The 15,768-nt window shown below is 36.5% G+C and overlaps 1 protein-coding gene across 18 annotated transcripts in view; it reads left to right on the forward strand.

Moving 5' to 3' along the window:
* ATXN2 (ataxin 2) overlaps positions 1-15,768 on the forward strand; it is a 54,947-nt gene that overhangs the window by 1,282 nt on the left and 37,897 nt on the right. For 13 of the 18 annotated variants that reach the window (XM_064521920.1, XM_064521921.1, XM_064521928.1 and 10 more), the window contains exons 2-6: positions 6,606-6,642; positions 8,361-8,420; positions 9,133-9,204; positions 9,442-9,592; positions 15,434-15,448. In XM_064521920.1, coding sequence (XP_064377990.1) covers positions 6,606-6,642; positions 8,361-8,420; positions 9,133-9,204; positions 9,442-9,592; positions 15,434-15,448 — 335 coding nt within the window. The remainder of the gene's footprint in view (positions 1-6,605; positions 6,643-8,360; positions 8,421-9,132; positions 9,205-9,441; positions 9,593-15,433; positions 15,449-15,768) is intronic. The other 5 variants (XM_064521923.1, XM_064521924.1, XM_064521925.1 and 2 more) reach the window with 1 other exon arrangement.

The following is a 15,768-nucleotide window of genomic DNA, read 5'->3' on the forward strand; positions in this document are numbered from 1 at the left end:
CCATATATTTGAGGGAGGAAAAAGAAGAGGGGGAAAAACAGACTTTCTGGTGTTCTGAGTTTTTCTAATGCTCTGGGGTCTAACAAAAAAGCAAAGCAGGATGGTAACAGTGTTGAAGGTCATAGTCTCTCAGAGCAGTTTCATTTTAAGTTTTAGTCATTTTTTTGCTAAGTTGACTTTTATGCTCTTACTCAGTTTTGTGCATTGGCAGTAAAACAGAATTTACTATGGTCCCGTTGTTGGACATCACTGAAAATAGGGTTTTACTTTGTTACCAGTCTGTGGAACTGGAAGTGGAAAAGCTTTAGTAGGGCTGAAAAGGAACAAAATAAACTTAAAAAATACTGATATTTTCAGCGCTTCATTGAAACGATTTAACAGTTTTTTATAAATGGGTGTCTGGATTGAACACCTCATGTTTAGTCTTCTTTGCTAAACAGTTATCCTTGCCAACGCACAGTGGCACTGTAGAGGTTAACATGAAGGACAACAAAACCTATAGCTTTTTTTGAAATTTCAGTTTGGTTGTGAACACTTGTCTTTAAGGAATGCAAGCTTCAGTTTCTTTGTCAAGTTAAAATTAAAGCTGTTGGGCACCCCTTGGAGGAGAAATCTTTCTATTTTTTGTTGGCAGATTCTGCTTCAAAACTTTTTAGGAACTGACATGTTCTGTCAAAGGTGGTTGCACCTTGTTCTTTGTTAGTCAGTTCTTCAAGTAATTTCTGAATGGAGGGTCTGTAAAATCACAGCCTTGGAGCTGATAGAGCTATGTGAAACACCATCAGAAAACTCCTCTTGTCACTGTCCTGAAGAAGAGTCTTGATGGTTTTTTTTTTTTTATGGAGTACAGATTTAAAGATGGTTGATGCTGCAAATTTATTCATACATGGCTCAGGCGAAAAGTTTAAATGAAAAATCAATTTCATTTCAGGTGGTCTGCATCTTGGTTTCAATTTTAACTGTATTTTGTTTAACAGAAACTTAAACAAGCATCTCCAGTTTATGTCAAGCTTTTTTCTTAATAGTTTTGCAACTCATTACTCTGCAGCGCTAGCATTCTTTTTCTTATTTTCTCAAAATGCAAAACAATGTTTCTTTTCTTGGCTAAGTTGCTCTTAAAATCTTAAATTTGGGTAGAAATTTCATTGGCAGTAAACTGTCCAAGACTTAATTTTATGTTGTATTCTTATTACTGTAAGATTTAATTGGGCAAAGCACCTGGTCCTTCTACATCTGATGGCGAGTTGGAAGGTCAGCTTTGCTTCTTCATTACGCTGGTTTCCATCGTCTTGTCATGGTTAATGTATGTTTTTCTTATTAGAAAAGTAAAATCTTGTGTGGGTGAATAGGAAATTCCAGTGTTTATCCTTTCGTTATATTATCCTTCCTTTTGTATTAGGGAAAAAATCAGAAGTGAAAATATCCTTTTAAGTGTTTTTTTTTTTTTTAAAGAATAATAACTCTCTTGTAAACAGGCACTCAATGGAAATGCTGTGTTTACTTAGTAGTAACTGCATGTGGAATATGGCAGATGGAAAATCAGGTTTTAGGGGGGATGCCAATAGCATGTTAAGCTGTAATTGGAGACAATGCAAACTTCATATATGAACCTGCTCCACTGTGCTAGTCAAAACATTATCTAATATCTACTTTTAGTGTTTAGTTCAGTTCTATCCTAATACAAACCTAGAAGGGTTAGCTGTTCTATGACTGAAAGGTGCATCTGTCTTAGTACTCTTTCAAGCAGCGCATCCTTCTTCATTACCAATATTTTCCCATTGGTATTCCATCTGAGGGCAAAACATCTCAGGGCAAGGTTTTGGATGGTTACTTGTGTAGTTACAATTGTGGCAAAAGGTCCTTTCCCCTTGCTTTTGTAACTTTCTTGCCTACTTGGACCTGAGAGTCCTTTAAGAATATTGTAAATTACTCTTAGAAATTGCTTTACCTATTAACATGTTAAAACTGAAATTATCCCATGTTGTCTAGCTTACTTTTGAGATTTGATGCTTATTGCCTACTCCTATTTTCTTTGTCCTTGACAACCTTTTTTTATTAGACTAACTAAAAGGCTTAAGTAAAGGGCAGAAGAGAGGTGTCCGTTCTGTTCAGACAGGTAATTAGGAATATGGAGTATCAAGGCTCCCTGAAATAGTGAAAGTGACTGTTCTGGAGATTTGGTCACCTGTCATTCAAAGTTAATTTCTAGTTCATTTTAATATCTTTGCCTGTGTTGTTCTTTTTAGAAGTTACTGCAATGACTGGCTATAGGATAGCCTCTTGGATAGCAATTCCTGAAAAAGGAATTATTCCCTTGATGTATCTTGTATTAGATACATACCTCTGACTTGCATAGTATGTACTTCTAAAAAGGAACCTCATTGGCAGCCTCTTTATTTACAAAACTATCTGCTGTCTTTGAAGTTTCTGAGTAGAGTTAATTTTAGGTTCTCGTCAAGTTGTGTTACTGAATTCAATGGACTCCTTCTGTCTTACTATTTCAGAATCCTAAAGGAAGATGACTTTTTTTTCCCCCCTCTCTGTTTAGCTTGTTCACATCTTGAAATCATGGAGTTCTTTGTATAGCAGACCCTAAATTTTTTCAGGCTTATATAACCTTCTTGGAGGTCCAAGTTTATAACAGTTCAGTGTTATAGCCAGTTGTTAAATAATCCTAAATAGCTTTGATGCAGTTGTGTTAAACCATTGAGCAAAATTAACAGATAACCTGCAGGTGTCTTAAGAGCAATTAATGCTTTTTTTTTTTTTTTTTTTTTTTTTTTCCTGCTTTGGGTGATATTACTTACCTGCTTCTGTGTAAGTTTTAAATTAACAACTGATTTGTGGCAATATATATGAAGAAGGTTCTACAGTGACTAATTTTTTCAACAAGCTACAGAGCGTGCACTGGGTCAGGTTTGATTCGGGTATACTTACCTGGTTAGAGAAGTTGTCATTCTATAAGAAGACAAGGTTGACATTAATAATGTTAGTATAGGGAAAAACTACTAAAAACTATGCTGCAGTACTTTTTACATGATCTAATTTGACAGCTTGAGTTCATTTGTATCTTATATAGACAAATTCTGCTATTAAATGAGGTATGAACTTTGTCTCCACTTATGGCATTTATCCCCTAAAGGAAAGTGCTTTATCAGTTCTCTGTGTTCACTTGTAGTGAAAATTCTCTAGTCTCTTGTAAACTGTTTTCAAAGCTGTAGTAATGCCAGTCAGTACTCCAGAAACATCTATTCACTCTGTTAAATTCAGCTCTCTTTGTAGTTGCACGTTCGCTGTAGACTACTGGTCATCTCCATTAACTGCAGTATGGATGCGTGTGTTTCTTGTTCCTTAGTCTCAAAGTGAAGATGCTGTTGGAGAGAGAACCTGAGAGCTTTTGCATCCTGGAAAGGCTTGCGTTCCTTGCTTTAGTTTTCACTTAACAAGAAAAATATGAATGTGTGACCTTGTTTTGCTTATACAAACACTCTACTCAGCATGTAAACGTTAGAATGGGAGGTGAGGGATGTTGAGAAGTAGGATAGTAAATGTTCATAAACATAGAAAAAAATTGCAAGTTGCTGTTGGGGGAAAATGTTTATTGTGCAGCATATGGGAGTAAGCGCTTCTGTAGGCTTTCACTCTTAAGGTATAAGTACTACCTTGCAATGAGCTGGCTACTAAGATTAATTGCTTGGTCAGACAGTGTTGTCTGGTGCAGCATTTGTCTGACTCTGATTTCCTTATCCTGAAGCGCTGGAATGGGTTTCCAAGTTTGATTTGCCAAGTTATTATACCTTCTTTCACCTTTACCTTTAACCACGCTTCTGCAATACAAAATGTGCTTTTTTTATTCAACATACTTATCGTAGTCAAGATATGAGTGTAGTCAGTAGTGGCAAATTGCTATCTGACCCTTCTCATTCCTCCCTCTGCCCCCCTAATTTTTAAGTGTTACTCTCCTGTTCTGAATTGTGGTAAACTTTTTCTGATGAAGACTGTCTACCTTCTACTTATGTAAAAGTCCTAGTTTGTCTTCAACATGATGTATCATCCAAGATATGCCAAAAGATATTTTGACCTTAGGTCTTCACCTGTTGGAATAAAAACCTCATGTCGATGGCCTTGGTTTTAGCAGAAAGTATGTGGGTTTGATTGTATTGCAGTGCTGGCAGATTTGGTTAAAATCTTAGTGAACATCTTCCTTTTAAAGTTTGTGTTTAATAGTTATAGCTAGGAAACAAGAGGTCAAGTCTGTGAAGAGATTTGGTAGATCAGTGTAGTATATAGAATTTCTGTAATTATCTTAACTCTTGGACTGATTCATAACTTATGACCTCTTGCTGACGTCAATGTGCAGATCCTTTGTTTAGAGTGTTTCTTAAAGAAGTGTGGGTAGAAACAGTAACTTTGGAAAGGCAGTAGGAGATGGAGAATCTAGAACACTACAGATTGAATACTTAAAAGGAATACTCCAAACTTTCTGACCAATCTAGCAGCCCAATTATTTAGGTTCTAAGAATACTTGTCACTAAAAATGGGAGTGCCTTCCATTTAGAAGACACCAAACTCTTTCACTTGTGGCCGACCAGGATCTGGAGAATATTACTAAAATGTTTGAGACCAACAGAGGGAAGCTGCGGTGGCTTTGTAAGAGTTTTCTTGAAAGACAATATTTTGTTGAAGCCTTTGGTTGTGATAAAAGCAAAAAATCAGAACTGGAGTGTAGCTTTATTTGGGGATCTCACCTCCAGTTAAGTGACTTTCAGGAAGAACAGGTTAATTCATCTGAATACAATGCTGAAAAACAATGTTGCAGGTTTATGAAGGCCTCACTTCAGCACCATAGCACAGGTAACCATTTGTCAGATGGCAGATTTAAATGGTGAGGTTGCTTGTCACCAGAGCAAGCTTAGTGTTATGGCACTGCCTTATGGAACATTGAAGCTGATAGGGAATTAAATAAAGACTGTTTGTGTTACGTGTTTGTATGTGTTTTTTTTGTATATATTTTAGTTAGATTAGTACTCTGCAAATATTCTGAAAATGTCAGCTTGACATCTGAAATCTGTGTTTTTTACTAATCAGCAGGTGTCATCACTATGCATGATGCTGTATAAGAAGACTTAAGTTCCTGTTTCAGAAGCTTATTTTCTTAAACTAGATAGGTGATAGTTCAGGGTTTTTCATTTTTCCTCTTTAAGGATTTTCATGGTTCTCATGGATGGTTGGATTTGCTAGCTTATTTCTGCAAAATATATTTGAGGGTATATTCATGCTCATTGGGGGAAGTTCCTTTGATTTCTTGACTAACTCTTGAGCCCTACTGGATATTGTTTTGAGAACAAGGTTGTATTCAAACACAGCATAGTGTTTTCAAAAGCAGTCGAATGCAGTTGACTTTCAGTTGGATTTAGATTCCAATATTGTCTGGATATTTTGAAACCTAAATGTAATTCATTGGGTCTCTTTAGTTAAATATGTGCATCTGTGAGATAGGTCTATTTCAAAACCTGATTTTTTTATAAAATTGAAGACTTCATTTTGCCTTACCTACAGTGTGCACTGTTAAGGTCATTCTTGTGATGCAAATCTGAGTTAAATCTGACCATACCTGTATAATTTCAGTTCTCTTTCAAGTATCACATTCTTTAGGAAAGCTGGTTATGTGAATGTACTTATATCATGGTGAAAAAATTCTGGCGCCCTTTTTCACAATTCGTGTAATTTTTAGTATCATATGTCTTGGTATTAATTTGAGTATCAAAATTAGGACTCAGTGCAAGGAAGTAACTTTGAAATAAGGTACACTTGTGAATTGGAGGAGCTGTAGCTGTTGTGGGCTTGTTAGCTGCAGGGACGTTGTTGAAACTCAAATCACTGCATTGGAGGCTGCGAACTGTTTCATCTCAGTTTGCAGTGTATTAGGAACATTCATGTTAAAAGCCTTTGCGTGGCCTAAATGCTAAATGGTGACCGATTTGCATTAAAAATGATTACTGTTTTTGAGGGGTGGACAGACTGAAGTAGATTGACTTGTTCAGTTCTGACTGTAGTGATACTCAAGCTCCGTAGGTAGGCTGTACAGAACCAGGGCTCTAGCTTGCAGCATGGGACAGTTAGTTATGTAATGACAATTACAATAATATGTAATCATAAAGACAATGACAATGTACTAATCTTAAATTAAAGAAGTTATTCTGTGCCAGAGATTGAGCCTGAAAGAGCAAATTAAGTGGTTTTGTTTTTGCATGCCAGAAAGTTTAGGAATTTGTTTTAGTTACAGGATTCTGCATAAGAGGTAATTTTTAGATCTTCATAATGACATGGCTTTAGAATTTTCTTTATTTTTGTTCTTTGATTTACTGTAGGCAACCCTTTTACGTGGTAAAGAACACTGTTTGCTTGTAGGCGAGTATTTTGGAAAATAAATGCTAAGGGGGACTGTAACTAATCAACTTCTGCTCTATGATAGTGCTGTTTTTCTTTGATTCTGCTGTCAATACTAAATTAAGATGGGGCTTTGAACTCTTGATTGTTAAAGAATTGGTTAACCTCAGTCATTCTATTTTTTAATTGCATCTGATGCATATATTTAATTTCAGAGGTCGCAGCAGTGGCAAAGGACCACCTCAGCCTACAGTAAGTATGTCTTTTCTCATTGTACCACTTTGAGATAGGAGGAAACTACTTGCCTACAGTGAACCTAAGTATCAATGTAAGAATAGCAGATAGCGGATTATTCTGTCAAGTTTTTCCTTTGAATGGCTTGATGAATATCTTAGACTATCAGAGACATGCTTTTCTGAAGATGTATTATCTTGCATTCATTTAATTTAGTCTTCTGTGGGGAGCGAATGGAGAAAGGACACTTAAACATTTGAACTATGGAAACATAAATCTCTTCTGTTTTGTAGTTATAGCTGTAGATGTGTGGATAAAATTTAACTTAGGAGCAAATAGGAACAAATTCAAAAGCACTGCCTTATCTGAAGACCATAACATTGGCCTTTTCGTTAAGCAGATGACAAAAGAGCCAAGACAGCATTTAGTTGAACAAAAAAAATTTTGTTTAGCTTTGCTATGAAATAGCTAACCCAGTGTTATCAATAGTCTGGCTGTATGGTTTTAGCTATTGTCAAGGCTATAAAATGTTAAAGTATAGAAGTGGGATAACTTGTAGAACAACATTTTATCAAAACCTTGGTTCTTGATTTAAAGAATGTATCTTTGAACTGCGCTAACCAAGCCTTTGCCAATTTGCTTGAGCTCTAGTTTTTGAGGATGGCTTGTTTGGGGGAATGGGGCAGGAGTAGGAAGGTCTAAAAGGACTGTAGTTTACTTGCACAGATGTTTATTAAGTCTCTTCACTAAAACTAAAAAAGTTTTGAGGGGAGAGGTGAAAAAGAGAGGTCAGATGCAAATGCTGAATGTTGTGTTAGTGCTGAAGTCTTTACGTCCTCCATACTGCATGTTGAACATCTTTAAACATATCTTTTCAGAACAGTGGTTGATGTCACAGAATGTGTGGTTAACCTGCAGGCATAAGTGGATTAAAAAGCTTGCAGAGTTCAGAAGAGAAGTTGTCAGCTAAAAAGCTCAAAATATGATGGGGTGCTTGCATGTTTCAGCATCTGTTAGTTCGCAATAGTGAAGTCGATGGAGAGAGATATGAAAAGTTGCAACAAAACAACATCCTTACCACCTCGTGTATGTTTATGCAAACTTAACAGTTGTCTAGCAATCTGGGCAATGCTTGGTCAGCTTTCCTAGTGTAGGATCTCAGATTCCAGTACTGCTGTGAATTTAGTTTCGACTAATTTTGTGGTATGTTTTGTAGCACTTTGACACTTCATGATTTGGTGCCTGTAGCTTCTGTTAATGAGTGTAATCCGGTCTGTTAGCTAGTCCCTGAAATGATGTAATTCAGCATGCCATCGAAGCACTTTTTATTTCTACAGCTGTCAAAGTACCTTATCCATTGATAGTTCTTAAACAAGACAGAGATGATAGCAGGGCGTTTTCAGTTATGAGTCTCTGTATATGAACTTCACCTAACCAGCAAGGGCATTTCCTTGTTGAGTGACATCTGGGACATGTAAGGTCTATGTTGTTTGGGAGGGTGTTCAGTTTAAGTGATCAGTGAAAGGGGTAAGGGTCCTAGTGTGACTTAAATTCAGTGTAGCCCTAGTGTGACTTAAATTCAGTGTATGCTATCTGAGTAAGGTCTTGGACTAGTGCATTTCTAGGAACTAGTATGTACAGAAAATAATTTTCACTGTTTTTGAAGCACTGGCTTTTTGAGTTGTTACCGTGAAATATATCTTTGTTTCCCTGACAGAATCATTTTTATTTTTCAGATTTCTTTTGATGGCATCTATGCAAACATGAGAATGGTTCACATACTTACATCAGTTGTTGTAAGTCTTCATGTTTGGCAGGAGGGTAAACAGTTTTTATAGTGGCATAGAATTGTAAAATATTACACTAATTGTAATGGAGCAAATATTAAATGGTAGGCATCTTCTGCCAAAACGGAACTTTAAAGAATCACAATAATAGATGTTCTGTACTTTGGCTTACAAAGCTACAAGCTGTATGTGAATAGGTATGGCAGATTTCTTACATGCACTGGCCATATTTTGGCTTTTTTACCTTTAGGGAGATTATGAATAAGTAAAATGAGTGTGTATACAAGGCACACAAGCCCTCCTTCCCTAAATTTTAAGGGAAATGCTGCCATGCTGAAAGTGAGTAACCGAGACTGTCGTACATCCTCGTGCTGGAATCGAGGGCAAGCCTTCATCCTTATTTGCACCTACACACATGCACAGATTATGTTCTTGCAATAATTTGTCTGGGCACATAGCTGGTCAACAGTCTTGTATGTACCAAAAATGTTTCTATGAGTATCTTTAAATCCCTTCAGAACAAATTTTGGTGCACACAGCTGTGTGCATCTGCAGAGCACATAGGCATATTTATAAATGCACAAATGTTGAATGAGTGTATTTAACTAAAAATTAAGCCATGTTTTTATACACTATACTTATGTAAAGATACATGTTTGAGAAAAACACTCAAATTTCATTTGTCAGACTGAGAGAAAACTATACTTTTCTTGCATTCTAGGGATCCAAATGTGAAGTACAGGTGAAAAATGGAGGTATATATGAAGGAGTTTTTAAAACCTACAGTCCTAAGGTAATTTTTGCTTTCTTTTTGAATCTTCCCTACTTTAAAAGATCAAGCATCGTTTATTCAGTAGTAGGATTATATTTGAATATTTACTATGAATTATTTTGGCTATTCATATCTAAGTTTATACAAGCAGATTCATTTTTGCTAACTATTATAAATATCTGCTCTCTGCAAGTATGTGAAGTTATCAAGTAGCTTATTGTATGTTAAATTAGTGTATTCTTTTTATATCTCTAATAGTGTGATTTAGTGCTTGATGCTGCACATCGGAAAACTGCAGAATCCAGTCTGGGGCCAAAACGTGAAGATATACTAGAGAGTATCTTGTTCAAGTCTTCGGATTTTGTTATGGTGCATTTTAAGGATATGGATACCAATTATGCAAGAAGAGGTATACTTTCATTTTAAAGGTTCTTAAAGTTAGCTTAAAATCATAAGTCAGGATTTTCGAACTAGATGGTTTGGGATCCAAAAACCATATTTAGACTCTTAATTCTTAAAAAAAAGTTCTGAGCATCCAAATATCCCATTGAATACAATGGACAGAATAGAAGCTGAGCATTTTCTGAAATCAGCAATTTATCTAAATTTTTAAAATAGGTTGCAGAGCCTTTCTGAGGGTACTGATCTTTGAGTAGCTGTTTTTGGTGTCTGGAAAGCAAATTCTCGGTAGTGTCACTAAACATTTTGCAGGTTTTGTGAGAGTCATTTTTTTGTAAATTTCTTTCTAAATTAGCTAGTTAAATGTTATATGAGAAGCCAAGAATACACAAACTCTATAAAAAGGTTATTCTTCAGAGTTGGTGTATATAAATCCTTTTCAATTAAGTAGCTTTTATCTCTACACACAATTTGTGTAAATATAATTCTAAAAATACTACTGCAAACAAAGTTAAAAATTCTTTAGAAGAATCCAGTATTCATTTTTTATTATTATTTTCATTTTTTATTTCTGGTCTCCTCCTTATAGATATGTATTCTGGAGAACCACGTATTTGGAGAACCACTTATGTATTTGGAGAATACGTAAGAATCTAGTGAATTGTCAGGCAAATAGTCTTAAAATCTCAAGACATGGCTTGATCTGAAGCTGTCAGAATTAAATGATTTACAAGCAATCGGACAGTCTTTGTACTTTTAATGTCTGACCTCTAAGGCCCTGGTAATTTTTCTGGAGCCTGAGGCTTATAATCAGACAGCTCCAGTTCCTCTGCAGTTTTTTTTTTTTTTTTTTTTGTGGGAAATCTTAAAGGTTTATTTGCTTATGTTCCTGATTTGCTGGGCATTTATGTATATCTTCAGGCTGCACACTGCAAGGCTCAACAAGTGTCACTGAGAGCTAAAGACTTACTGTAAAACACATGCTTTTTTCCCATGTATCAGTGATTTAGAGGAGATGTATAGGGACTGGTGGACATTTAATGAGATCTTGCTGTTTTCACCTTTTGCTCATGCATGCATACATTTTTGTCTGATTTAAAACTGAAGAATGAGAGGCTTGTTGTTTCAAGGAATTTGCTTTTCCCAGAAGATGATGCATAAATGTCAAAGCAAGAGTAGCATTGCAATACAGATAAGTGCCAGTTCCAGGTTCTGAACTGTACTTTCAGTTTAAGTCACTCTAAGGCTGTTTTATAATGGATGTGCTACAAGTATCACCTTAATGTAAATGCAGACTGGGCTGTCCATTACCCAGTCTTCATAGAGTTTTAGGGTTTTATAGAGTTTTAGTAAACAGAGGGAATGGGGAACATACTGCTACTTCTAGGAATAATACCCAATGAAACTTTTCTAGAAGAAAATGACTGCTTCAGGTTGAACAGTCACTCACTTTGCTTTATTAGGTGGAATTTCTTTGAATCTAAATCTCCACATAGCTGGAGAGGAGAGCTGAAATAAAGCTCTAGGGACTTGGAGCAAGATTAACTGGAAGGATGCAAAACTTGGTAATTCATATTGAGTAAACTAAGGATTCAGAAGAATGGAAGTGTAGAAGCACACATGTAGGAACTGTGGGCCTTTTTTTCGTGTAAAGACCCAAAGCTTCATGGTATGTAGTCAGATAAGCCTGTGTAAAAAGCTAAAAAAGTAAAGCTTTTCATAGTGAAAGCTGAAACTGAGTCTGAACTTCCAGGTGAGGACTGTTAGGTTCCATAGACTTCCAAAAAGCATGTCCAGAAACAAATGTTTTAAAATTGCCTAGCCCTCAATATCTTTTGGCTGTTCACAGACGAGTTAGTAGATAGTTTGGCCGTGCTTTGGAAGAAAGGCAGCTTGCTCTCACTTCTCTAAAAATGAAGTCAAACAAAAGGCACTCCCCAGGCACTTTTGCCAAAGGAGAGGCGTACTAGATCAGGGTGTGTTGGTGGGGTTGTTTTTCTTTCCCCCCCCCTCCTTAGAGGACTACTGGACTTCTGAGGAGGCCTTGAAGTAAACTTACTTTCTGCAAGAGATACTGCTTCAGAAATGTTTGTATCCTGGTTCAGTAAAAGTATCTTCTCAGGTCCTGTGGATTTTTGTTTTGGCACTTGCCGCTCTGCTGAACCAGAGTGTGGACAAAGGTGCTCCTGACTCATTGGATTTTGATCTTCTGAGTTATCCTCAGACTTGAATAGCAGAAATGTTAGCTGTTGCTCTTTCTCACTCTGCCTTTCTGTCAAAGACAGAAATAGAAAAGCTGACTGAAAGAGGACTAGAAAAGAATAGTAGGTGGGGAGAGAGGGTAGTAAGGGAATGGGGTGGATTCTCCTTTTGTCAGGAGTAGAAAGTGGAGTTGTCTCTGAAAGAAATATCTTAAATAAGCTGCTAAGCACCTTTCATTACTATAGTACTTGCACAGCTTTGGAGCAGTGAGCAGGTAATTCATCCTGCAGCTACATCGATAGTGCTGATGCAGGGAAGGTGATGGCAGCAAAAGCTCAGGGTGGGTGAAGCCACCTTGTTTGGAAGCATCAGGCTTAGATTTGCTTATGCCGAATGTAACATCATGCTCTTAGATGCATCAGTGGAGAGTGTGTGGTGCTTACACAGATTGCAGAAATTTGAAGGGATGGGAAAAAAATAATAGATCTGTGCAGACAGGGACTTGTTAAACATTTATTTTCTAAAAATAGATCTGTCCCTACTTCCGGGGCCCTCATTTCCAATTCTGTCAGTTTGCATAGACCTTCATGCTCTTGTAGATTTTTGTTAGGCTTCAAAAGGAATTAAGTATCTCCCATTGTGGAATTAGGGCTTTCTGCAGTACTGGCAACCTGATGAATGAAATATGCATTGCAAAACTCAGGTGAAATTGCATAATATCCATCTTCCCTGCAAGGATATTCTGTCTGCATTTAATGAGGGATGGGCACTGTCTTCTGCCTGTGTCAGTGGAAATCGGGAGCTAAAAATCCATTCTAATGTGCAAGTTCAAATCCTTGGCAGTAAGTTACTGTCTTTCTGCTTCACCTTCTGAGACAAAGGTGCAGTGCTTAAATCTGGTAGTTGCTAGAGTGCTTGGGTTGTATGATTGAAACAGGAGGCTATGTTTCTCAAAAAAAAACCTGTTAGCAGTGTTTCTTATAGCCCTAAACACTGATTTTTGAATCAGTCAACAATGCTAGTTTGCATGTGATTCAAATTTGGCTGAGGCTTCAGAAATATCTCCTTGGCTTCTCTCTAAAGATGAGAAAATTCAAGATCATTACTGTTAAAGTAAAAGGCTTCTACAATGTTTTTATTGTTTTTTTGGCACAGTTACTACACTCTGAGAAAAATACTACAAATCCAGTGAAAAAAAGGCAAAAGAAAATTGGCTATTGAAGGGGTTTTTTTTGAGTTAGCAGTGAAAGTGGCATCCTTCTAGAGAAACTGTTGCAAGGGGAATAGCAGTAGGCATATTATGAACAAAGGAAGGAAATGTAGCTCTGCAAAGCTGGTGGTAAATGATTTTAATGTTTCGAGGCAGTAGTAAGTAGATACAAAACAAATAAGAGTTTAGTGTTGAAACATTTAAGCTGAAACCTCAGTTTACTTCAAGCCATGCTAAACTTAATTTGCTGTTTGCAGTGTGGTGTTTGGATGTCTTTGGAACATAAAGCAGATTGGTTTAATAGAATTCGAACCTCAGAGTTGCACTTAAATGCCTATTTCTTCTATTGACCATTACTAGCCTAAAACATGTTTGAGAAAATGAGCATGTTAAACACTGAAGTTAATCAAACATGGGCTCTTAATTGCTCCAGTCTGGTAATCCTTTCTTTCTTTCTTTCTTTCTTTCTTTTTTTTTTTTAGACTAGTTTAATAGCACATACTTGAAGAATTTGCCCAAGCTGAGTTTTTCTCAGAACATGTATATTTAATTTGCCTTTACATAATGTGAATTTTGGCTGCATAAAAAGAAGTGTCATTGGGAATTTTTTTTTTCTCCTGTTAGCTGGCTTTGAGACAAGAAATGAGGTTTTATGTATCAAAGTTCTTTGCTAAGGAGATTTCACGTTAAGCAGATACAAGGCAGTGGGAGCTAGCTGGGTGTTACAACTTGAGCGCTTTGTTTGTATGACCAATTTTTTTTGATCTTTGACTTGTTTTTTACCATGTATAAAAGGAGTTGACTATAAAAATATGCCCATGTCAGGGTGCCATATGAATTGTTCATTCAAAAGTTTAGAGATATGAGACATCAGATAAGGTGGAGGCTGAGTCTGTCCAGTCAATATCTTGTCTGTTACTAGTCTGACAGTTGGCATTTTGTAGCAGCAATTTTTGTTCTAGCTTCTATTTTACTAATAATCTTAAGAGCAATATTCTTGTTTTGGAAACAGTTATTTGTAGAGTTTGTTATTTGTGTGTGTTCTTAGTTTAGTTGCTCATTAATTTTGGTAATGTCTTGTTTGACTTGCTACGTTTTTAATCTTGGTGTCCCATGTGCCTGTCTGGCTGTTTTTTCCAGGAAAATAGTGATCTGTGACTTCAGGTATCTTTCTGCTACATTTGAACTTTGCCTGGATACTCATAAGACTGTATTATATGACTAGAAGTCTGTGTTTGTAGCATGAATTTTTCCTAACTATGGGATTTTTTTGAGTTGTAAAGGTCACAGTCTCACTTGTAACTTGTGTCCTAAAGTGCGAGACAAATGAAGAGTAGTGAGGCTTCCTGTGTCCTGTGGTAAACTGGATTCTGCTGGGAAACTTAAGATTGACTGACTGTACAAATCTTCCCCAGGTCTGCAGCATTCTCTAGATGGTGGGGTTCTTACTCTGACTCGGGTTTTTTTTTTGTCCAAGTCCCTCTGTATCATCGCACTTTTTAACAGTGCTCTGCTGAATGCTTTTTATGTGGCTTTTTAAATAGGGAAATTTGTGGGTCGAGTATATGTGTCTATCAAGATAGTATTTTGTTCACAGTATCCGAAATGGCACCATTTGCTGTGGAGTTTTTGTACTGAAGTCATTTCATAGAAATTAAGGAAGCACCCCTGTTACTTACAGAAAATTACCACTGTCAGCTACTGTCATCATTCTTCTTACTTCTGATTTATCTAATCCCATTGGGGAAGATTTCCCCCTCCCACCAGTGAAGCAGCTTAGATGCAAATTTTTGTTTGCTAAATGACATAAGCAGTCTCCAACTTGTATTTGTAATAAAATGACTGATCGGAGAGGATCAAACATGAAATACCAAATTAATGATGTTAGGTACAGAAACAAAGCACCAGCCTGTCTAGCCTATCCAGGTTAAGGCTGGGTTCGCTTCTGAGTGTTGATGAGGTAAACGTAGAGTTTCCAAATACAAGTGTCTTTCTTTTGCCTTCCTGTCGAATGTGTTCTCTTGTTGCTATTTATCTGTGGATTGAGGTAGCACTTTGTTGCTATGTAGTTTCACGTTATATTTAAAAATATTTTCTGTTTCTAAAGTGAATTTAATTAAAAAGCTGTTTGCGTGAAGAGAAAATTGAGAGATGTTTTCTGTCATACTGGTGTACCTTAGAAATCTGTAGGCTAGTTGGAGGATTTTTGTGAAGCAGAACTGGGGAAATTCATGGGTCTGTGAACAGGTGGGAATATCTCTGAAGTTTTCCTACAGAAATGATCTCTTTAAGGTGGGAGATGTATAATCAGTTTGAATATGACTGTTAGTGTCACAGAAACATTTTAGCTTTGTCTGAATTCAGCCATATAATGTGAAATATCCACCTGTATTTATATCTGATGTCTTCCAATTTTTTCTCTTTCCATATCTGTTGTAGTTCCTTCAGAAACAGGTAACTTTTTTGGCAGTCACTCTGTCTCTGCATCTTGCCTTTCATAATGCTTTTGTTACCATAATATATAATGGAAACTTAATATCTTTGCTCGCACATTTATGGCACTATAAAACTTGCATGCGTAACTTCACCGAATCATTTAGAATATCTTGCAGTTAGTTGATGACTTCTGTTCTCACCCTTGATTTTTACCTATTCTGAACAGTTGAAAATGCAACAATTGAAATATTGCATCAGCACTAATAGGTAGTACAATGCTATAAAGACTCTGTTTCAGAACAGTTCACAAATAATCCTAGAACATGCCTGGTAAAGGC

This window comes from Dromaius novaehollandiae, chromosome 17 (assembly GCF_036370855.1).
Source record: "Dromaius novaehollandiae isolate bDroNov1 chromosome 17, bDroNov1.hap1, whole genome shotgun sequence".
Lineage (NCBI taxonomy): Eukaryota > Metazoa > Chordata > Aves > Casuariiformes > Dromaiidae > Dromaius > Dromaius novaehollandiae.